General features: G+C 34.0%; 2 protein-coding genes across 3 annotated transcripts in view; one reads left to right on the plus strand and one right to left on the minus strand.

Moving 5' to 3' along the window:
* LOC118186264 (TATA element modulatory factor-like) overlaps positions 1 to 26,028 on the plus strand; it is a 98,297-nt gene that overhangs the window by 71,373 nt on the left and 896 nt on the right. Inside the window, exons 21-22 of one of the 2 annotated variants that reach the window (XM_085815409.1) lie at positions 4,167 to 4,318; positions 14,489 to 14,614. In XM_085815409.1, coding sequence (XP_085671535.1) covers positions 4,167 to 4,318; positions 14,489 to 14,507 — 171 coding nt within the window. In that variant the 3' untranslated portion in view covers positions 14,508 to 14,614. Of the gene's footprint in view, positions 1 to 4,166; positions 4,319 to 14,488; positions 14,615 to 26,028 lie in introns of those variants that run through there. The other variant, XM_085815407.1, reaches the window with a different exon arrangement.
* The window catches only part of LOC118186260 (uncharacterized), a 47,027-nt gene continuing 24,490 nt past the window's right edge, over positions 3,492 to 26,028 (minus strand). The window contains exon 4 of the mRNA XM_085815411.1: positions 3,492 to 3,749. The gene's annotated coding sequence lies outside the window, so the exon portion shown is untranslated. The remainder of the gene's footprint in view (positions 3,750 to 26,028) is intronic.

A 26,028-nucleotide genomic window follows, 5' to 3' on the forward strand; every position in this document is an offset into this window, starting at 1 on the left:
AAGTATATGTGCACACAGGGCCAGGCATTTTTCCCTGTTAAGCTTAATTTCATTTAAAATCATTGCTGAAATTTACAGTTTATTATCATTGATAATATCTGAATATACTGTAATAAAATTTTCGTCATATTTAAAAAAAAATAATTGTAAATTTAAGAAATTAGTTTCATTTTATTAAAAAAAGTCATCTCTTAATACAATGTGTATGTGTGTGGAGGGGGGGGGGAATGGACACTTTAAAAATTTTAACAAATTACTAGTAAAACTACATGGTATGTTAGAACAATTTTCATACATATAACAAAATGAACTAACTATTTACATGTATAAAGTTGTATTAGCAGCTGTACTCTAGAAAGATTTGAATGTGTGCAGTTGTTTATATGTTCAAATTCCCCTAATCTAACAAAAATACAAAAAAAAAACAAAATATTCTGAGAACTGAAGGCATATACCGAAGATCGACACTCTGCGGAACATTATTCAAAAATATGATGGACCTCAAACACCATCTGATGTCATTTAAAACATGAGTAAAATATTTTGATTTTAAATTACATCAGTGTGATGATGGGCCTCAATACTTGGAAAGGCTGGCTCATACACGATACCATGAGCCATGAAGGGAGAAACCGCATGATCACATATATGTGATCATAGTCCTGAATGGTTAATAACAAAATAAAAAAAGGCCATATCTTTATTTTTTCACATTTGAGTGAATAATTTTTTTCTGAGAATATTTTAGTCTTTAAAAGATGGGAAGCTTAGAAAGGTTTACACTTAAAAAGATGGGCAATCCAAATGCATTTCTGCCACCTTTTAGCTGCCATTGTAAAGGGAAACGACTGCTATTTTGAAACCTTTTCCTTTCGGTTGCCTTTGGGGGTCACCTTTGTTGATTTTCAGATAAGTGACTAGGGAATAATACAAAGGAATTTTTTTCACTTTTCTGTAACTCTTCTCCCTCAACTAAGAAAACATATGATGGTGAGATTTCATAGCTAAGTACCATATTTGTTGCCATATAAGACGCACCTTTTTCCTGTGAAAATAGTTCTGAAAAACGGAGTCCGTCTTATATGCTGATACTGCGTCGAATACATCATTTGTGAATGGGTCAAAGTTTCATGACATGCTGTGAGAACACAGAAAATGGTTAAATCACTTAAGAAGTGTGGCATTAGTAATGCACTGGATGGTACAGAGGACAATTTCTTGTATGAGGACTCAAATGCTGAATAAAACGAATACGAATCAAGATACTATTGAATACCTAGACTTGCTAATTATTAAACACAGCAAAATTAAATTATATGATAAAAAAAAGAATTTCCATTTTCATATTATTAAGCTAATTAATTGGAACTGTAATATCTCTAGAAAAGTAATAGAAAACACGTTTCATAGCTAAATAATCAGAATAAAAAATATATGTACTGAAATAGAAGATTTTAAGGAAGAAATAATAAAGCTAATTAATGTTCAAGTTGATAACCAAGTATCACCAAAATTTATTAATTTATGTATTAAAAAGGCAGGCATTAACTTTACTTTATAATTTTTTGGCTCTTTTTGGTATGATAACATTACCTTAAACCTTAGCTGGAGGGTAATGGAGGATATAGAAGAGTAAAGGAATTATCTTGTAAATTTTTACTGTAAATAAATTTGTAAATATGCATATTTAATCAATACTGGATTCTTTCCTTTTACTAATAAAGGGCCAACTCTTTTCAAAAGTCTCAATTATAGCTCGAATTGAGTGTTCTTCTAATTTTCCATACATTAGCCAGTATTTAGTTAAGTTTTGATATACCAGTTGAAATCAAGTTCATTAAACTTTCAATATTTTCTTTCATTAAATATAACTTTTAATTAACTTTTTTAAGGAATTTTTGGGAAATTTCTGGGAATTTTTCAGAGGTTTTTTAAAGAATTCATTTCAAAAAATTTTTACTTCAAAAAAAATAAATTGGGGGGAAATTTTTTTAAGAATTTTTTAGACATTTTAAGACTTTTTAAATTTTACTTTAAAACTTTTTTTTAAAAAAAATGTAAAACATTTCAGTTTTACTTAATTACTTTTTAATTATTTGCAATTTTCACAAAAAATTTTTCACTTAACGTTATTATTTGGAATATTTACACAATTTTGCAACAGAACACACATTTCACATTACAAACAGTTTACATTTATTAATTCATAATAACCACTTAACTCTACTTTACTTCAATTAGTACTCTTTTTATGATATTTGCAAAGCAAACTTACATCTCTTAATTGGCTCAGCTACTTAACTCCCTACCATAAATAGTTGATCAGTTAAAATTAAAACTTGAATTACATACTTTTAGGATATTTAATTTAATTTAATTTTTTCTAGATTTATATTTAAATATTTTAATATTAAAGTTTGCAAAAAAAATTTAATAAAACAAAGATAGCAGCTTGGCACTCAACTTTACTTACATAAGCGCCATCTATATAATTTGAAGAACACACTTACATCACTTTGGAAATACTTTTGCAGACCCCAAGGCTAATATAGTAGGTAAGTTTGAATTAAAACTTACTATTTACTTGCTTTAAGTATTTTTTTAATATTTTTTATGTGGTATTTAAGTATTTTCTAGATATGAAATTATATTTTTAAGTATAAATATATATTTTTTAAATTATGAATTAGTTCTTTTTGTTTCTTATTGGTTTATATAAATTATGTCTAGTTCCCTTTTTATTGATATGCATATTCGTTTCGAGGAGGTTTCTGTAGACAAAGGTTTCTAAAATGCATTGGTTTCTAAATTAATTTTTTTTAAAGTTTAATTTAATACTTGATTTTACATTGCTTATTTCTCAAAAAACTTCATTGGTATTTTCCTTTTAGAACTTTAATTTTTAATTGCTAATTTCTAAAGGTACCACTTTATTGGTATTTCTTTTTGGACATTCTTCACTCTTTGCTTTTGGTTTTGACTTTTACCCTTGCCTACATGAATGACGAAACACGAATTGAATGATTGGAGAGTTAGGTTTGAAGGCAACTTCCCCTTGATAAGTCTGTCTCCTGCCTGCTCAACATTCATTCACTTATGCATTAAAAAAAAAAAAAAATTAGATTAATTTTAATTTGCTAAATTGGTGAATTTATTTTCATGGTTTGGTTTTGCACTTGATTTACTTATGCTGTCTGAATTTAAATGATATTGTAGATTAGTTCGAAAATTAAATCTTTTATATGTTTGCACATTTTTTAATTATTTTAACTTTAAATTTGCTTTTTTACGTATATACATGTTTGTTAAAATTTAAATTTGTTTAAATAAATATATATATATATATGCTCCTTTCCTATAAAAAAAGGGATTTTATTGATTATATTTTAATGCATTGCATTGTATTTTGCATGATTCAAACAGCAATATTAAATAAAAAAATTACAATAAAAAGGCGGGAATACATTTTGATGACACTGAAAAATTGCTGAAATTAATGCTAATATCATAAAATGTCAAGTGGATTTATTAACTTTGTTTTCTTATTTACATATACCCACCAGAAGTCCAGTTATGAAATCCATGAACACTGATAGCTAGGTTTGGTTCACATTTCATTAAACTAAGCTGGCTGTCTGTGGCGTCATGTGTAACATGAGTATCAACCAATTTTTCTTAAAAAGTCCTCCAGGAAGCCCTTTCTCTCTTCGGCAGATAGCCCATTGTGCCATGGTCGTAATCCAAATATTCTGAAAAAATTTTTTATACGTGTATAAAGATTGGGATATTCATAAACAGATAATTATCTTGTTAAAATATAGATGCTATTATGCATGTCACTTCACAAGAATTTAGCTCACAGTTTCATTAAGCACAAGAATGTGAGGAATACTGAAATTACAAATTTTATTAAAATAGGATTTCTCATTATTACTTTATGACGATGATAATTTCATTCTTAATTTTAAAAAAAGGCTTATGCAGAAAAGTAATTCATTCTCTTGGTAAAATAGGGAATAAGATAATACAGATAAAATTACGTAGTACAAATGAATTAGATTGTATGAATACGCAAAATTATGCTACTGCTGTTTGCCTATATGGGAAAATAACATCTTCAAGGACTATATTTATTATTATTTATTTATTATGTGATTTGCCATTAGGCACTATACAGAAAAGGAGGGATGCTTCATGGAAGATGTTTTCAGAGAAACTGGCTCGCATGTACGTTGCACATGGGAAAAACCTCAAAAACGGCCATGCAGCCAGCCCGTTGGCCAGGATTCGAATCCCAGACTGAACTAACAATGTCCAGGTATTTTTATTGCTCGGCCGCTTGTGGTCATTTGTTAAGGACTTTCTGAATGTAACTGGCCCATATGTTCATTGTATGTGTGTGAAGAAAAAAACAGAAGTTTTATTTAGCTGCAGCAGAGAATAGAACCTTCGAGAACCACCAGGGTATATCAACTTCACTGATATGCCATTAGGTAATACTCAATTGACCGAAGGTATGACCTGATTGTTATCAATACAGGTACAATTTCTTATAAGAAAAAGGTTGAAGCAAAAGGATACAAGGATACATATGTATTTATATTTTAATTATTAATATTCATTTTAATTATCTCTTAAGAAATGAAGAGTAAATGCTAATTCAGTGAAAGATTTTTTTTAAAGTAAAATCTTAGTAAATGCTGTAAAACTGTAGGAAGCAAAATTTGCACATTTTGCTCTCTTGCCACATTTTGGATTTGCAAATATTTATATATAGAAAATAATAATAAATATAGAAATATATATTAAATATAGAATATAATATAGAAATATATATTAAATGTAGAATATAATAAATATAGAAATAATATTAAATATAGAAAGCAAACGCATGAGTAATTACTTGTTGATCTCATAGAAAGTTCTGACTTTATAAGAGGAATTAGTCTCTTTCCATAATATCATCAATAATTGGAATATTATTGCATTTCATCGTGCATAATAACATAAATTAATTTAATATTTGAATTTAAATCTGTGATTTTCATTGATTTCTGTGACACATAGTTGTATGGGTACATCTATACATATACGAAGTTATCATATATACAAGGTACTTACACATATGTGCATGTGTATGCTTTTATTCGCATGTACGTATATCTTTTTACATACACATGTGCAATTAGCTTACATGCATGTTGCACATTCACGTTTGTGTTGCATATGCACACATCACCTCATCTGCATACATATATACCATACTCATATGCATATTAGTATGGTTAGGTTACTTATGTAAAATTCTAGACAGGAAGTTAATCATAATAAACACAACTGAAAGTTTTTGCCTAAAGGTAACATTGCACTGTTGAGGGAAAATGAAAGGTAATTTATGAAACGCCATAGTTGTGAGGTGCAGAGGTCATCAAACAAGTGGCAGGGGAAGGTTTTCGAACAGTGACTATCTCCGCACCCTAATTGGGAGGGGAGAATTTCTCTGGCCGAAACTTTGGCCACAGCTGTCTTTTTGAGACTCTGAAACTCTGGCCTATAAATAGGTCACCTGTCTTCTAAGCGTTAGCATAGATCTGGATTTTAATGTTTTTAAAGAAAACATTTTGAAGTGGGATCTTGTCGACAATTGGAATTTTGAGGCTTAAGCAAGACACTAACAATGAAAATAAGGAACAGTAGTTCACTTACAGAATTTAAACTTTCTTATTATGTAGCACAAGAATGAAGTATGTCCCATCAACAAACTTCCTTAGTTAAAAGACTAAAATCCAAACAAATTTTTTTCTATCAGCGATCCAGATTTAAAACCTTGCCCAATCTGAGATATTCCACATCTTTCTTTCATGCCTTGTTACCAAAATAAAGCTTCTAAAAGTTACCAAAAAGAAAATTTAGTTTCAGAGAAGCTGGAGCTGCGAAAAGAAATACTGATGAATAAACTATAAAAAAAAAAGTAGGGATATTTAATCAACGTTATGTTTCATGCAAAGAAAGTATTTTTTATCAATATGAATAGAAGTTAATTGGGACAGGAATAAAAAGGTGTATAAATGAAAAATGTATAACCTGTCTTTTTGTATATTATATATATTATGGAATAATCATGAAATATAATTGATTTTTTTTAATTTAAAATAAAAATTATATAATATGTGCCCTTTTTAATATATTCTTGAAAATGTTTATTTATTATTCACTTACTTTTTTATTTATTTTTTTGTCTTTTCAGTGAGAAGAAAATTAATTTACTTTCCGTATGTTATCATAAGTGTACCCACTAAATAATATCATTATAGTTAGAAAATATTTTAAGAAAAATTTACTATCTGATTTCTGGAAATTATTTAAACCATAATGCATTCATTAGTGTTGGTAGTAAACTCTTAATCCAGTGCTGTTACAAATTAGACAATGTAAGTAAACAATGCCTGTATGAATGTATTATTTTCTGTAATTATTTCATAATATTTTGTATGGCATTGTTAGAAATGACACATTAGAGAAAATAGAATGTAGGCTAGTTTAGAGCTTAGCTTAGGCTAAATTTATGAAATTTGGTATTAGAATAATAATATAATTCATAAAATTTATGCAATAAAAGTTGCACACTGGAGCAAAAGTATGCAATTAAGTTAGGAAATGATTCCAGCAATATACTTTTAACAGAGTCTCACATTTTATATATCAAACTTCATTTTTAATTTCTTTGACCTGTTACATTTATTTTTCTACTGTAATATGCAGGTTTTTTATTGATGAAGAGATAATGATGATGGTGCCTTTAAAACAGTAGTAGTCTTTAAAGATTGCTGACAATTGAACTTCAGTGGAAAATAAGAAGCTCTTAGCTGGCTTGTACTTGAGCAATCTTTAAGGTAGTGGATGTTGTCAGCACTTGGACCTGCTGTGCCGAAGATGCATTTGATATTCATATCGACATAGTATGCTGGGAATTTTCCATAATTAGTACCGGCGTGAACATAGTATTGGTTATACTTGATTCTCATTGGGCCGACGCTGGAAAAATATCATGAGTGAATCTTCCTGTGTCTTCGTTTGACCATCTTAATTGCTACTACTCGAGAAGGGCTTTCTTAATTCTACCTTTTGCTGCCTCCTCTGAGACTGGAGTTTCACGTCTTTTTTTCTCTTTCTAGGTTAAGTTCTCTCACAGTCTCTGTGTACATTCCATTTACCGCTGTTCGTCGGGCTTAGCTAGAAAGTCTAGCTTTTGGCAGCTGTCATGAAATGTAGTTGCTAGCAGGTGCTCAAATGTAGTAGGAGACGAGAGGGGTGTGATGCCAGGTCACGTAGGCATGGAGACAGGAGGAATGGTAGTTCAGGAGGAAATTCCAGCATCCTAAAGTATAGAGGATGCAGCAAAATATGCAAAATAAAATATAAAATGATTTTTTGCTTACAAAACAGGCGTAATAGTGAAAATATGGTAAATAATAAGATATATCCTGACTACATAGTAAGAAGGGGGTGATCTTCATGGCTGCATCTAATTGGTGTTTGGCCGCAGAGTCCACGTTACAGAGTAACTTGCATTAAATAAAATAAAATAGTGAAAAAGCATAGTAATCATATTTTTCCCAGCATAGGAAGAGGTATATAATAATAAAAATGAGGATTGGTACAATAAAAAGCAAAATTCAGTCCATATCAGATAAAAAAAAAGTCCTCACTGTTAGAGTCACATGGGTTATGCCCATCGAAAAGTCCGATTGGTTACTGTCCACAGAGTCCGATAAACACAGAAAACATAAAAGTAAAAATAAATAAGTAATAATACAGTGAGAATCAAGTTTTCCTCGACTACTAGGATACAAAATTCATGTGATAAAATAGAAGAAATGCAAAGGAAGCACTACAGTATTTACAGTAAGCTTGTCAAGCGTCAGCGACTAGTCACATGGGGGTCATCCTCCCAGGTTGTGACCAAAACAAACACTGCTTGAGAGTGTGTAAAACCGCTAAGTTGGGAAGTCTTCGTTTTCCCATAACGTGAAAGCACTAAAAGGTCATAAATAACGGTCCTCATTGAGAATTTCATAGGTGAATACATTAAAATAATTCATAACATTGCAATCTTTCGCAGCCTGGTAAAATTGCCTGTTAAGCTTGCCAAGATGTTTAGTAATAGTGTCAATTTTCAAATCATCATGTAGGCATTTATTCCTCACGAAGAAGTGAGCATTAGTGATGATTCTAAGGTATCTATTCTGTACCTTCTGTAGTTTATCGAGATCAGATTTAGTAGCAGTAGTCCACGCCGGGGAGGCGTAAGTCATTATTGGTCAGATGACAGATATGTAGATTAACTTTTTCTTGTCAAGATCCTGTTTCGAGTACTTACCAATAATCGGAAGTAAGCATTTCATAACACAGGTCGCCCTGTCATGCACATTATTAATGTGATGCGTCCATGTAAAACGGTCATTGAAGATTATTCCCAGGTATTTTGCAGTAGAAACCACCGCCACTACTTCATTGATTAGCGTGAGATTTTTCTTGATTACAGCATTACGCTTTTTCCTGCGGATAATCATGAGCTGTGATTTTGTGGCGTTAATTTTAACCTTCTAGTTCGCACACCAGTCTTTAATATTGGGAATAAATTTTTTGAATGTTTTCACAGCATGATTGAAATTAGCAGATTTAACCGCCAGAGCAGTATCATCCGCATAACAAGCAAGGATGGAGTTGTTTTGATTAATCTTCGGAAAGTCTGAAGCATAGAACAGGTACAAAATTGGTCCGACAATATACCCTTGTGGAAATCCACTGAGAATACGTTGTTCCTTAGAGTTTGCACCATTCACACAAGCATAAAAAGTGCGATCGGAAATAAAGGAATGGATTGTAAGAATAAGTTCTCTTTCAAAATGACAGAAGATAAGCCCCTCATGCCAGACGCGGTTGAAAGCTTTCACCACATCCTGCATGAGGACAGCAGTGCACTGTTTATTATGCAAGGCAGCACCTACAAATTCTGATATTCTAACCAGTTGTTTCGTAGTCGATAATTTTGCACGGAAGCCAAACTGCTCCGGCGGCAAACGTGCCAAGTGGGGTTGCATGCATTTTAAGATAATCCTCTCATATATTTTCCCTAGTATAGGGAGCAAACTGATCAGATAATATCCGTCTGGTTTCATGTGGTTTTTGAAGGGTTTAGGAATTAAAATCACTTTAGCCATTTGCAGTGCATTGGCCTTTTCCACTGTTTTGGGAAGTAGGATAGAGATAAACATGGATTAAAAATGCTCGTGAGTTTGCTGATGACAGATGATAAGAGTTTCTTCATTGCAGTATTGGTAATTCCATCATTTTTAAGTGCTTTACGTGTCTTGCGTTTTCTTATGTTGTTATTTATTTTCTTATGTTGTTATTTCTGCAGGGGTAGCAAATTTCGGCAGGTTTCTTACAGTGGGTGCATTAAACCAGTCTAAGCTCTTAAGCTTAACAGAGTCGAGATCTCGAAATCATTATTAACCGGCCATTCATTTGGTGCGAATTGTGTCGCCAAGTGAGTTGCAAAGATATCTGCTTTTTCTTGATTTGCGGTAGCAACAACATCGTTATAAAATAATGGGCGATTGGAAACATAGTTCGACTGAAGATTTTTAATAAGAGTCCAAAGCGACCCGGCTTGGATGTTAATTTGGGAGATTTTATCACTCCACAAGTCATTGCTGTGTTATTTTACTGCTTTTCTGATGCTCTTGTTTAGGCGGTTTATCTCTCGTTTGGCAACAGAATCCCACGAGAGATGATAAGCTTTGCAGAGGTGGTTGCGCTCTCACATTATCCGTCGAATTTCACTTGGAAATTGAAAGATTTTATCTAATTTCTGAATTGTATTGCTCGCTTGCTCAACCGCATTCTGAATAATTTCAGTAAGGGAGGAGACAGTGCAGTCAATGTTATTCGTGCTATTTAAATATTGCATCTCAATTTTTGTTTCTTGCATGATATTTTCATGAGTAATCCAGTTCGTAATTTTGCAAGTGCATGAAGAGTCTTTTTTGATAACTCTAAGTGTTGCTATCACCAGGAGGTGATCTGAAGACAATTCATGTGCGACATCTAGAGTAATGGGGATGGAAGTAGTTGTAATAGCTAAGTCAAGAATATCCAATTTTGTTATGTTAGCCGGTCGATAAGTATATTCATCAGGTGCGTATAACGCAACCGGATGATTGATGAGATAATTTTGAAGAATATTGCCATTGGGGTTTTCCCTCCGGCAGTTCAACGCTGTACTTTTCGCGTTGAAGTCCCCTGCTAACATCGTGGGAGTATTATCAGGAGGTAGAAGTGTATCAGCTAGAGCATTTTGCGGTGTATTGTCCTTTTTGCTCTTTTAAAGCCTGCAGTACACTGATGCTCCCTGTGTGAGAGCTAATTGAGGTTTTAGGGCTGCTGCTCTTAGAGCATATGACTCAGCTTGAAAAAATGTGGCATGGTTGCTCAGATGATAATTTTCGTGGTAGACTTCTACATTGTCTTTAGAAGTTATGAAAGCAGCTCCTACCTTCTCTTTCATCTTTGACTCATCTGTGTATATGTTGTAATCTGTCTCTTCATGTCTTTGTTTGTCCATTTAACATTGATCACTAGTGACAAGTGGCAGTTTGTTTCTTTGGCCTTGATCTCAATATTGTCACTATTTATGATGGTACATCCTCTGATCCTTGCATGTTGCTTATAATGGAAGAATCTATAGTTTGTCATAAAAGTGCTTTCAAGTCTAGTAGTATTGTTCCTGCTAATATTTGCAGGGTAGCTGTAGACTTGGTCGTAAAAGCTGTCGAAAGTGCTATCCTTTGGATTTGTAAAAGTTTTTCACAAGCTCTTGCCATATCTGTCATCCAGACTGTGCTGCTATCAAGTACTATTCTTTCTATAGCCCTCAGGTAAAGTTCCTTGGTTAATCGTCCCATTGGGCATTGACCATTCAATTTAAGCTATTAATTATTTTATTTGTCTCTTATTTCAGAGAGGTGGGGTATCCAGGTGAGCTTTTTGTCGAGGTATCTTAGCATATCTTGCTTCATGAGTGGGATGTTTTGCCACTTAATCCTTGGGGTGTTCGAACCTATTTTGGTCCCTTTTGAGAACATACAATTTTCATTTTCTGTATTCTAAACTTTAACTTACAATCTTCACTCTGCTTCATAAGGATCTCTAAGGTGTGAGCCCCCTGTCTTTCTATTATGCTTCTGTTGCCTCCTTTTATAATTAGAATGAAGTCATCAGTGTAAGCCTGATTTCGTGCCATACCCTGAAAATCCAAATGTAAAGCTGTGTCGACAATAATGTTCCATAGCACTGGGCTGATGTTAAACCTCTGAGGTGCTCCTTTGAAGTATGTCTTCATGATGTTGACACTGTTTCTTCTGTAGGTAACTTTGTGACCCATATGGTAACAACTGGCCACTGAAACTGATTAAACACAGATGCTATATCTAAAGATATGACACACATATGCAGTTTCTATTCTTTATTTTTGAGTTTTATGTATTGCAGACTATTAAGGGTGTCTATTGTACTTCATCCTTTCCTGAAGCTATATTGGCTGTTACTTTAAAGACCATTCTTTTCCAGGTGGTGTGTTAGGTTTGCATCACGAGTTTATTTAGTAGTTTCTGTCAAGTCAATAGTAAGCAAAAGGGCAGTATGAGCTGGGTTTTGACTTATCATCCTTCTCTTTTTTGTGGAACAGCACTAACTCTACATTCTTCCATGCTGTCGGGAAGTAACTATATTTAATACACTGATAATGCGGTGTGGATAATTCCTTATAATTGTTCGTTTCGTGCAATAACGCTTGAATTAGCGGGGAATTTGTTCGGTGGCGCAGTGCCAAATTATAAAATTAAAGAATTATAACGTTAAAATTATTAAATTAATTTATTATATTGTAAAATTATATATTTTATAATATAATAATTGAATTTCGGATATACAAGTTTATTTTAGTATTTTTTTTATATACAAGCGTGACCCATCGGTGAGTCATGCTGGCCCGTGGAACAATCAAACATGACCCACCGGTGGGTCATGCCATCCCACAGAACAGAGAAAGTATGACGTACCGGTGAGTCAGGCCACACTACGGAACAGACAAGTATGACCCACTGATGGGTCAGGCCAGTGTCAACGTGTTAAGACAGCTGTATAAGAGAGTTAAGAATTTATCCTCGTTGGCTAAGCGAAGTTCACCTACTGTCTCGATCGTGAGGGTGTCTAGGCCGGAGGCCTTCCCTTTTTTAGCTGAGGCTGTTTCATTTCTCACTTCCTGGATCGTAAAAAGGATGCCATCTTCAGTTTCTGGTGGGAATTCTGCTTCTATTCTAGTTTGCACATACACTGCACCAACTTCTGAGGGATTATCCTGCAGGAAGTGGTAGCTAATGATTTCTGCTATTGTCTGTAATTTTTGCCTCTGTGGTTAAATCCCAGGCACTTGACACATTGTGCGATTTTTAGAAATTCCTTGATGTTGATTTTTGTACATTGGATGTTGACTTTCTTAGATTTAAGTACTTAAAGATGGCTGGGTCCACTGCTGACCATAGCATGCATTGATGATAAAGTGCATTTCCATTTCTGCATCTTCTAGCCCTTTTTGTTTTAAGTCTAGCAGATGTTTGAGATTATTTTGGTTTATATCTTTGTTGACATTGTACAGTATCATTCTCGGACTGCACTTTTGGGAATATTTGGTGTCCTTTTAGTTTCTTACTCTCTCTTTGATCACCTTTTCCAGGATTGCTAATTAATCTTTCTTCGTTATCTCGATCAGAAGTCCTCCTTTGCTAATCTTTTTAACATTTTTTACCCTTATCTTTAATTTGGACTATTGGATTTATTTGACCAGTTTCTCCTTGAGCTCTTGGGATAAACCAATAGGACATATTCTTGAACCACTTCCTTTCCTCTTGACTGTGGTCATCTCAATCTGGATCTCTGTCTGCTACCGATCTTGTTCTCTCTATGTTTTTGCAAGTCCTACTTTCTTTAACTAACAAACCCTGTACTAAATCCTCTAAATTCTGTGTCTGTTCAACCTGTCTTGCTAAGTGAGCTATCCTAGAATTTTCCTTAGTAACAATATTAGGAAGCCCTAAGAATTGATTGTGAATTTTTTTTTACCTAGCTTCTGGCCTATATCTTCTTTGGTTAAAAGGCCTTCTAAGTTAATTAGGGAGTTGTGCACCTCCTGCATTTCTCGGTTTCTGCTGAAAATGAAGAATCTAATTGAGGTGAATCTATCTTTTTTGTTTGTTTTATATGTTCGATAACATCCTCACACTGCCTTTAGAAATCTATTCATTAAACACCAGTGGCTCTTAAGCTAAAAAAGAGAGGTGGCCTGTTTTTTTTTTTTTATTTTTATTTATTTATTTTTTTTTTTTTTAACTGACTCGTTTTGGAGGCATCTGTAGCTTGATCTATTAGCTGGAATGCCACCAAATTAGGTAGGGGGACTAATGACAATATAGGAAAAAAAGATTCCTTAAGAAATAGTTTCAAAAGTTGCAAGTAGGATGATGCTGTTTTAATATATACCACTGAAAATGTGCATGAAACATGAGTAAATTTTTAAAATGCAGTCGCTCATTTCATGAACAACAGCAGTATCAGTAATTCACTCTAATTACCTCAGCAGGCATTCCTTACTTTTACTACTTTCCGTACACTTTTATCTTGATCAGTCAAACACAATTGCTGTCAGAACACAGTGTCAGAAACAAACAGTAAAATGCTGATTCTAGCTCAACTTTGGTTGAGTGTTGTCATCTATATATTTCTTTAATTAAACGGTCGGTATCTGAGGAGAAAAGAAAAAAAAAAAAAGTGATAAAAAGTGCTGTAACTCAAGAATGTCAGAAGCTGAACCCAAGTGACACTCAGACAGAAAAGTATTAAAAATATCAGACTGAGAAAAATTTGTATTTATTATTTTCACTTTCTTGGAGGTGGGAGATTCTTGATTGTGTCCTTGGCAACTACTTATGTTGCTGACACTTGACTGCAGTAGTTTCATTATCTCTTAGTATTATTTTCTTAAAGGCTGAAATTACTGTTAATTACATTTAACAGCTTTGATTTTATTATTCCATAACGATTTTGAAATTATGAGGACAAGTTAATCTGTCACATTAACTTGAAGGAGTTTTTATGTTTCAGTAAAAAATGTTATTTCTTCACATTTTGTTTCATTCAAGTGATTCTGTAAATAAATCTCAAAATACAATTTCATCACTTTAAGGGCATATCTGTTATTAAATATGATCTTCAAACTATATTTGTATTTTGTTATATATGTGTGAAGATTAAAAATATTTTTCTAGCTGTGCAAATTTTTTATATAATTCTATAAATTAGACCTTTCATGAAATTTAATGCTGTTAGATTAGCTTCAAGAAATGCATTTAAATTATTTTTGTTGCAGTGTGAAATTTCCAAATTAGAAAAATTAAAAGAATCAATGGCTGAAGAATTAGTTCAGTTATCTGGAAAAATTGAAGAGCTTGAAAAGCAAGTCATGAATTTAAAATCTTTTGAAGAAGACTACAAGGTAATTAATCAGTTTCTTTCATTTAGTGTTTTATAAAATGAAATTAAAAAACTTTGTGTTAGTTTTTGTTTTTTGCTTCATATCAATATATACACTGGTTATCAAAATTAAAGGATAGTGAGAAAAAATATGCTCACTAGGTTAATGTTGCAACCAATGCCCAGAGCTGTAATTAGTTATGTTAATTAAATTCAATTGAATACAAATTTGCACTTTTGTGCATATATTAGCATCATAAATATGCAAATTTGGTGTTTGACAGTGTGATGCACAATGGATGCATGTTGGAATTCCGGTCTGTAGTGTTGTTTAAAGTGAATGTGGTTACTGAGAATGATCAGTATTCAGTAGTTATAGCTCAAAAGCCTCATTTAAGTGAAGGTCAAAAGTGGCAGATAATTGGTAGAATCGAGGTAGATAAAACACAAATGGGGGTCGCCCAAGATTTGAATATCCCTCAAAGTGTCATGTCAAGAGTCTGGTGCCTATTTTTAAAGCACTGGATCAGTTGATAGACAACTTGATCAAGGGTGATCAAAAGCAACAACTGTGTCAGAAACTTGTTTTCTGTCATTGTTGGCTCGAAGAAACCATGAAGCAACTACAAGAAATTTGGTTTTAGACCTTCAGACTGCCACAGGAACTCAAATTAGCCTTTCTACTGCTGTGCAGAGGCTTAACGAGCTTGGACTGTATGTAAGAAAACCAATGTTTTGAGTTCCACTCATTCCATCTTCCAGAGGGGCCCATTTAAACTGGTGGCGTCATCATGTTCAATGCAGTTAAGATGACTGGGCCCAAGTATTGTTTACTGACAAATCCAGATATAGTCTGAACAGCGATTTTAGACATATTCTAATCTGGAAAGAGGAAGAAACATGCAACTCGCCTTCTCTTGTCCATGGAATATCTCATTACTGCAATCATGGTTTAATGGTTTGGGAAGAAATCATGACAAATGGCCGCACTGAGCTGCATATCTTTTCAAGGAGGATCTGTAACCACTCAGAGACATGTAGATGACGTATTAGAACTTTAAGTTAGACTGTTTAGGGATGCTGTTGGCCCAGAATGTTTGCTAATGTATGATAGTGGTCAGCCTCATCAATTGACTTGATCAATGTTTTCGTAAAGTCGATGAAATCAAGATGTGAGGTATGCGTATCTGTCTGAGATGATCGTACACTATATTAATTAAAAACATTTTCCACAATAAGTGATTTAATTTTTCCATCATTTCAATTTTCATAAGTTTGATTTTAATTTCACAATTTTGCAAACAATCATTAAGTATCAGTTACATTTTATTTCTGTCATTATCCTTTAATTTTGATAACAGCTGTAAATTAAACTGACATATGAAATAATGTCAATATTACATGTTTTGTGCAAGCTTTTTTTTTAATTATTATGCTTTGAAATAAAATACAGGATATATTAAAAAAATAGAACAATCTTAAAAAAGGTGGCAGAATATACTGAAATATTTTTTCCCGTAGAATACACATTTAAGAATTAAATGTAAAGGTTCAAAGAAGACTTAATTACCTACAAGTAGCAGTTTTGCAAATACAAAAAATGTAAGATTTTTCTTTAATCGCTGATCTGCTGAATCCTTTTTTTTTTTTTTTTTTTTTTTTTTTTTTTTGTGGTACATCTCATGAGCCTCATCTGTGAGACTTTATTGAGTTTGATGAGGAACTCTGCCAGAATATGGGTTGGTGTTGCAGTTGCATACAGGATGTTTGGTGTATACAAGAAAGTCTCTCAGTCTTTCTCCTTCATTGTTATATATGATGGTGGTTACCCTTTCAAGCAGTTACTGTAATTATTAATGGTAAAAGTTACTTTTAGCCCAAAGGAGCGTTAGCTCAGAAAGGCTATTAGTCTCAAAACGACATTTGCATTGGTTCACTAATGCAAATGGCATATCACTTGTTAAATTGTTGCCACCAAATATTATCGCCTTGTATTGTATTTTGAAGAAATTAAATGAAGAATCTGCATGAATGTATGTATGTTCTCACATTGTGAAAAAAATTATGGGACCTAGAGCCATCAAATTCTGAATAGCATGATTGTCCACCTGAACATGGGCACCTGGAAGCCCAAATATTTATTTTTATTATCTACACTTGGGCCCGTCAATAGCTCAGTAAAACTCATAATTAAATAAATCACTTTACACAAAAACTCAAAAATGGACTGTATACTAAAATTTATTAATTACTCAAAAAGCCGCATAGTTAGTTCACATCTCTCGGCGGCGTCTCAGAACACACTCAAAACTCAATACAAGTGGCCGCAAGGTGGTGCTATAAAAACATCAGCATAATGGTTTTAGAACACAAATATTACATATTTTTCACAGATGGCATCTTTGGCATCAACATCCAGCCCGGCCTTGAATGTTACATTCAACAATAAATTTCGAACACAAGTTATAAAATACAAACACAACACTCCAAGATAATAATAATGATGGTTATACAATTATACAAACTCAAACTTGATAATTAACTAGAAATACAATTTAAGTAACTGAAACTTTTTCATTAACAAAAGGCAAAGGTACAATTTTTGTGATTGGCCTTTTATAGGTTCCATTTTTATCTTTAAGTGTCACAACTCGAATAATATTATCTTGACCTGGATGGGTTTTAATAATTCGTGCTAAATGCCACTTTAAAGGAGAGTAATTATCCGAATCTTTTACTAAAACTAAATCTCCTTCCTTCATTTCTACTTTTCCTTTATACCATTTAGGTCTATTTAAAAGTTTGTTTAAATATTCAAACGACCATTTTTTCCAAAAATTTTGATTTAATTTTTGAACCATTTGCCATCTAGTTATCCGATTTATAGGAATCTCTGTAAAATTAGGTTCAGGCAATGCAATTAAAGATGAACCAATAAGAAAGTGAGGTGTCAATGCCTCTACATCATTTGGATCATTTGATAAATTGATTTGGGACGAAGAGGACGAGAATTAAGTACAGATTCAATTTGAACAATCAGAGTAAAAAATTATTCATAAGTTAGAATTGTTTTTCCCACCACACGTTTCAAGTGATATTTAAGGGATTTTACACTAGCTTCCCATAAACCTCCAAAGTGGGGAGTAGAGGGAGGATTAAAATGCCAATTTATGCCTTCAGTAGCCAAATAACCTTTGATTTCTTCCTCACTTTTTATCCTTAAATAAAGATTTTAAAATCGCTCTTAATTCTCTATGAGCACCCACAAAATTTCTGCCATTATCACTGAAAATATCTGAGGGTTTACCTCGCCTGGCAATAAAGCGTTTTAAGTGCTGCTATAAATGCTGCACTTGTTAAACCATTAACAATTTCAAAGTGCAAGGCCTTTGTAGTGAAACATACAAAAATACATACAAATACTTTTCTTACCTGTTTACTTCTACCTACGAAATTTTTTACCAGAAATGGACCACAGAAATCGAGACCTGTTTTCGCAAAAACTCTCGCAGCTGGTAAGTCAGCCATCTGTTGCTGCACAGACCTAGAATTTACCTTTTTACAAATCATACAATTAAATATAATTTTTCTAATTAAATTTCTTGCAGAAACAATCCAAAATTTACTCCTTGTAAGTGATAGGGTTGTTTCAGCACCTGCATGAAAATAAAGAACATGAAAATGATTAATCACAATTATAGTAAAATTATGTTTAGTTCACAGAATCGTACGATGTTTTCTCATTTCACTTAAGTCACTGTTTTTTAGTCTGTCACCCACTCTGAGTACTCCATCATGATCTAAAAATGGACACAAATTCAATAGTTTACTACTATTAGGAATAGGAGAACCCTTTTCTAAGCACTGGATTTCTGTCACAAATGAAGTCCTTTGAATGTTTTTCACAATACACAATAACGCACTAGAAAGTTCACTGGTTGTCAACGTTCCGCGTGTAGCATGCAATGGATGCCTGGTGTTATGCAAGAATCTCTTGCACCAAGCCACCACTCTTAGCAATTTGTTGTAAGATGAACAATTATTGATGACATCTAATGGCTCATAAGTGTTAATAAGTGCACATATTTCACTTACTGCTGGTGGTTTTAATTCACGAAGATACAGTTCTTCGGACTCCTTAGGGATATCATCTTGGCACTTAGTCATCACAGGTTGAAGAAGAAATGGGGGACCACTCCACCACAGTTCACACAGTTGAAGTTTGACCGGATCAGCACCTCTTGATATGAGATCCGCAGGGTTCTGTTTAGATGGGACGTGATGCCACTGTTGCACCTCCGTCATTTCTTGAACCACCGCAACTCGATTAGCACAAAAGTTTTCATACAACAGGGCTCCTTTTTCAGCCAAGCCAAAACTATCGAAGAGTCACTCCAGAAAAATACATTATTCACATTAAGTTTCGGAGCAGATATTACTCGAGTCATTAACTTCGCAAGCAATACAGTTGCGCATAACTAATCTTGGTATAGTAACTTGCTTTATAGGAGAAACTTTTGATTTACTTGTTACCAGCCTTATCACCACTTCATCGTATTGGGAGATGGATTTACAATAAACTACAGCTCCATAAGCTAACTCGGAGGCATCACAAAATCCATGTAACTCAATAACAATTGCTTCTGCGACAAGAATGCATCTGTTAATTTCTAATTTACATATTTGTGGTAGTTCAGAGAAAACCTGTTGCCATTCTTTGGCTTCTTTATTAGGTAGATGATCGTCCCAATTGAGCTTCAAAACCCATAGTCTCTGAAGAAATATTTTAGCTTTAGCTATCACGGGACCCAATAAACCAAGTGGGTCAAAGATTCTTGCTATTGTTGACAAAACTTGCTTTTAGTAATTTTAGACTCATTTTCTAGTTTCACTTTAAAATTAAAACAATCTTTATCTGCTTTCCAGGAAACACCAAGGGCTGAAACTTCATTTGTGCACTGAAATGTGTATTCATCATCAATGTTAACTGCAAGCTCCGGATTGTTGCTACACCATTTGTACAGAGTCATAGTTGCACTTTTTAAAATCTCAATTAATTCACGCTGCTCTTTTGCCAAACTCAATGAACTGGACCCTGTTAGAACATCATCCTTGTAAAAATCACTCTGTAGAACTGCAGCTGCTAATGGAAAATTTGTGAACTCATCTATAGCAAGCTGACGTAATGTTCTCATGGCAAAAAAAGGTGCACTTACTGTGCCATAGGTGACTGTGTTCAACTCTAAAGTTTTAACTGGACCATTAATTGACTCTTTCCACAAAATTCTCTGTAGCTGCCTTTGAGTAGGATGAATTGATATCATTTGGTACATCTTTTTGATATCCGCTGTAAAAGCATAAATATGTTTTCAGAAACGTACCATAATTGAAAACAAGCCCTCTTGAATTACACCACCATTATACTGAATTGAATTCAATGAGTTACTTTTTGACATTGAAGTTGAAGCATTGAACGCTACTCTCAAAGGTGTCGAACTTTTCTCAGGGCGATAAATGCCAAGGTGTGGAATATAATACTTCCCCTCTTGCTCATCTTCATCTTTCACTTCAGTCATGTGACCTAGTTCACTGTATTCATGTAGAAAATCAGAGTACAATAATGAGTAATTTTCATCCTTACTTAAACGTGTCCACAACGAGTTCAACCTCTCAAGCACGATTTGTTTCGAATTCCCTAAACACATTAGATCTTCCTTAAACGGTATCTTGACTACATATTTTCTGGTTTCAGCCCTAGAATAGTTTTTGAGAAAATGCTGTTCACAAATTTCTGCTTCTTTACTCTTAGAAATCTCAGACTCTCTTTCTACGTTTTCGATTTCCCAAAACTTTCTTACTGCTCTTTCTAACTCAAAATTATCTGTAATAACCCCACAATGTAATTTACTTTCCCCTTTAGCAGGAAGAGTCCCACTTACAACATAGCCGAAAACACTATTTTGTAATCTTAAATTTGAATCCTGAAGGGAAATTTGACCTGGTTTTAAAAGCTCATAGAAATGTTCTGCACCTATCAGAAATTCAATTGGGCCTGGCTCAAAAACTTTGTCATCTGCTAAATTGATATTATCTAAAGATGAAACATTAATTTCAAGAGGCCTAGAGGGCGTATATTCTGTTATTTTAGGAACCACCAAAAAATTTAAACTTAAATCGAAACTCTTGTCTCTATTTAAAATAGTTGCACTAACTCTAGATTTTATATGCAAAGACAAATTATTTAATCCTGAAACAGAAATGTTAGTCTTTTCTCCCTTTAATTGAAGCAAATCTGCTAACCTTTTGCTCATAAAATTTGAATTAGCACATCTAACAAACCTGTAACCCTAAAAAAGTTACCCGATACATCTTTAATTAAAAAAACAAAAGTGCTGAGTAAGACAGCTTTTATTTCATTTGCAAGATTGCACGTTGTTGATAATAAATTTTGATCGGTACTCGTTTTAGCTTGCAGAGGTTCAAATGATGCCTGCACAACTATGTTTATTTTTCGTTCCGGAGGGAAATGGAGTGTCATGTGATGTTTCTTTTTGCAAATACTGCAAGAGAATTTATTGCTGCAATTAATCACTTTATGATTTCCTAAACAGTTGAAACACAGCTGTTTCGATTTCACTAGCCCAGCTCTATCCCTAACTGTCATGTTTTTATAAACAGGGCATTTGGACAAAGGATGAATTTCATTGCATGATAAAATACATTTCGAATTTTTTATATCAGTTAGAAATACCTTTGACATATTTTTAGGATAACTGTTTTTATTACTCAACCTAGAATTATCCACTACAGGTTTTGATGTATAATATAAATCTATCTCCTTCGCCAATTCTACAGGTTTAAACCAAGAATTTTCTTGCCTTACATTTATAAAACACATAACCTCTTTATCAAGTGTTTGACATATTTTATCAGAAATCATTAATTGTTTTAATGTTTCAAAGTCATTTATTTACCTTTCTGTTTCAAATAATAATCCCAACTCGTGGTTAATCTAGACGCGAACTCCACATAAGTTTCATTCGTCATTCGTAGTGTCTTCCTAAAATTTTCTAAACAAATTTGGGGAAATGGTTCGAACTCTCTTAGTACTATTTCATTAACATTCAAATAATCTCCTAATTCGTCGTCTTTAATGTATGTAATAACATTTGTGGCTTTATCTCCCAACAAATTTAGAAGAATTTCCGATTTAAATTTCTCTGGAACACTTTTTGAAATGAATGCCCTTTCTAACGATGAAAAGAAATAACCCCAACCTTCCAGTCTAATTGGAATTTTAGTTGTTAATGTGCGTATACTTTTAATAAGAGAGTCAAGAGATTCTACATTTTCTCTTTTCTCATATTCTATGAGGTTTTCACTCTTTGATTCTGCTCGCAACTTCGCAAGTTCTAGTTCCAATTTCGCTCGTTCCGTTTTCAATTTCTCAAGTTCGAGCAAACGGCTCTCGTCACTTTTCCTTTCATCGATGATATTATTAGTTATACCTTCAACTAATACAGGATCCTTCTTATAGCTTTCACTGTTTTTTATTATATCAGTTAAATCTGATGTAGTTTTCGCTTCTGAAATGTCTAAATTCAGCTCTACAGCAATACGCTGATAATCATCTTTTTTTGCACTTTTAAACATTTTCAATCTACTTTTTCAATTACACAGTTATTACAATTAAGGCCACATGCCTTCTATTTAAGAGTAATCCACAAGTTTTCGAGCTCCGGCTCGACGGACCAATAATGGGCCCGTCAATAGCTCAGTAAAACTCATAATTAAATAAATCACTTTACACAAAAACTCAAAAATGGACTATATACTAAAATTTATTAATTACTCAAAAAGCCGCATAGTTAGTTCACATCTCTCGGCGGCGTCTCAGAACACACTCAAAACTCAATACAAGTGGGCGCAAGGTGGCACTATAAAAACATCAGCGCATGGTTTTAGAACACAAATATTACATATTTTTCACAGATGGTGCCTTTGACGTCAACAACACTGGTGTGCAAAAATTAAGGACGAGACGGTTTTTTCAATATAACTTTGTACAAAAGCTTTCCAAATCAACACATTTAATACCGTAAGATCCCCAATACGTAAGGACATGAGTAATGTAAGCAACACTTACTCAAAGAGAAATCAGAGGGATAAAAAGAAGCTTTATTGAAAAAGTAGCATGGAGTGCAATGCGACTGAAGGCCGAAACATCCCTGTGATGGGTGTCCAGCAAGAAACATCCAGTCTTTAATAGGGGATATGATCTCCCCTGACTGCTAGGCAGGTTTCACAGCGTCTGCCCATGCTGAGAATGAGGGTGTCAATGAGTTGTTGAGGCATTGCTGCCCATTCGTCTTGCAGCGCCAATCGAAGCTCCAGAATCGTTACTGGTGGTAAGGTACGAGCTGCCAAGCGTCTGCCTAGAAAATCCCATACATGCTCGATGGGATTGAGATCCGGAGATCGTGCCGGCCAATCCATACGTTCAATATCCTCACTCTCTAAGAGCTGTTCGGCAGCTACTGTGCGATGATATGGTGCATTGTCGTCCATGAAAAGGAACTGCGGACCCATAGCGCCTCTAAAAAAACGCACATATGGAAGAAGAATCTCATTACAATAACGGGTCCCGTTGACTGAACCTGCATCAAAGATGTGAAGATCTGTACAACTACCAAGCATGATGCCTCCCCAAACGAGAACACCGCCACCTCCATACCTGTCCCTTTCAATGATGTTCGAGGGATGGTTGTGGCTTCCCCGCTCTCTCCAGATGAGTATGCGCTACTCAGACTGAATCTGCTCTCATCTGTAAAGAGTACTCGTCCCCATTCATTGTCTCTCCAATTCCGGTGTTCCCGGCACCAACAGAGAACGCCTTCTCCAATGGGCAGGCGTTAGAGGTACACACCGTACAGGTCGTTGTGCAAACAGACCACCACCGTGCAGTCTTCTGGCCACGGTAAAACGCGATGTCGGTCGTCCAGTTGCCTGTGTCGTGTGTCTAGCGATTTCTCCCGCTGTCTGCCGCCTGTTTCTTCTGGCCTGTAAGGTTATATACCGGTGATCTGCGAGTGTGGTTCCTCGTGGACGACCACTACTAAACCCCCAGATAGCTGTTCCTGTAGTTTGAAATTGTCTCCAAAGTTGTGAAACGGTGCTGTGCGCAATTCCGAACTCTGCAACCACACTTGTCACACTGCGGCCTTCCTCCAACTTCCCAATGATTTGACCTCGGGTAAAAGCATTCAGATGTCGTCTAACAGATTGATTATTCGCCATTTCTCGCTGAGGCAGCAACTCGGTGTAATTTTAACTGCTATACGGCGTGCAATCTCTTTGCCAGAAATACTGATCTTACACCGACAACATGCTTTATACTACTCAGACACTCTCCCATTACGTCTACCTGCATATCTGCGCATGTGCTACTGTACATCACCATACTTAATCTCCTGATTGGTCTTTCTGTCCGCTCTGCCTCTTCGTTCAGTTGATATGCTAATTTTTCGATTTCGTCCTTAATTTTTGCACACCAGTGTATTTCATATTTTATAAAACTTGGAACAAATTTTTGATTAACAAACTCGGTGATTTCAAAGTTAGGAGTGGAACACTGTACATAAAAAAAGACTTTTATCTCCAGTGTGCAAGAATGTGTATCGGAAATTCTAAAGATATGCCGTTTTTAAATATTTTTGAAATTGCTGTTGAATTGAATTTTATGTGGTTTAAGTGTGAAGAACATTATATTTAATAAATAAAAGTAATACACATAACATTTAAAAAAGGCCTCTTTGAGTGTAATATAAAATCTGAAATCTTTCAATTTTTATTTTTTAATCCCCCCCTCCCCCCATTTTTTGTGTCACTGTGGTTGTGCCTTCGCTGCTTGTCTTCACGTCAAGAATTTTTACATTTTATTTTTAACTTAATAAAAAAAATTGCTCTGAAGTTTTCTTCAACCTCTTTAAATTTATCCTATCTTTGTTTAAACACCCTGTGTAAATGTGTGTTTTAGGAAAAGAATACCTGCAACTGAGAGTACTTTGAGCCTCTTGCTTGCTATTTCATGTGAACCTTTAAACCATTTTTTTTTTTCTTTTTGACTTTAATTATAGCTCAAAATGATATTATTAATTTCATTAATGTGGGTGTTATTATACAAGTCTTTCTTAAGAAATGTATTCATCATAAATGCAGCTTTCTCTTTAAATCATACTTGTATTACATTTTTAATAAGGGCACATAAATAATGTTATTTTTAGAGGCATAGAATTTTGGTATTTTTGTTAGGTTTGCTGTAGCATTGATCTCATTCCAATTCAGGTTGTTAAAGTGCACATATGTTGTTCTTTCAACTGAGATTTTAATAGAACATTTAATACCCTTTACAAAATGAATAATGGTGCTTCAAGGAGCTCTGATTAGGCTTGTGGTCATAATACAGTTACTCTAACAGTGAATGTCAGCCCACTTTATGTAAATTATTTAGATATTTGCAAATGTCAACAATGTCTCAACGTATTTCATATTGGCAGTTTTGACCTTGAAGATGCTTGAAAAAGTGGCTTTTCACACCTTTGATGCAAATGTTTTCTGGTTATTGAGGAAGAAGGTCCTCATCAAGCAACTGAGGAAATTTCAAAAAAGATGACCATTTCTTGGTCAACAGTTTTAGCATCCCTTAAAATGTATTGGCTTGGTAGTGAATGGATATCCCATATGCTCAGTGATAAGAATAACTGCAAAGATTTTCCATATGCAAACAGAACCAGTTTTATTATCATATCATAATGGGAGACAAGTAATAGTGATTTAATGTGCTGTGTGTGTGTGTGTGTGTGTGTGTTTTAAAAATGGAGTAAAACGAATTTGGTAAGATGATCTTGATACACCAAAATAAATTTTACATCACGATCAGGATTGAACTGCATATCTCTTAGGTCTATTTGGCATCGAAAATTCATTTCGCTATGCACAACTGGTTTGATTACAATCCCCTTTTTCAGTTTCTTTGTTTTTTCTGAAATGGTTTCAAATGCATGGTGATAGATTCTACTATTACATTCTTGTACTTGGGATTCAGGTGCTTAATCATATGGATTCTTCCCCATGGCCAACTGCGATATGAGCGTCATGTATGACATTGAGGATTTCATCACTTGTAACATAATACAGGATTTCTGCTTTTTCTGAAGATAGTGGTGCTGTAAGTTTGTCCTGTCCTCCAAATTTTCGAATATCGTAGCGTTTCAAACTTCTGCAATGAACCATTTGTTTTTTCTTCACACATTTTGCTTCTTTCACTTCATTTATTAAATAAAAGCTGTTATTGTGTTTATTTTTTACAGATTCAGGTAAATGTCATAAAATGTTTTCTGCATAACATCACTCATTTCCTTCAGCAAAATAAAAAAC

Source organism: Stegodyphus dumicola, chromosome 4 (assembly GCF_044657685.1).
Source record: "Stegodyphus dumicola isolate Sdum_Otavi_A_Nest chromosome 4, ASM4465768v1".
Lineage (NCBI taxonomy): Eukaryota > Metazoa > Arthropoda > Arachnida > Araneae > Eresidae > Stegodyphus > Stegodyphus dumicola.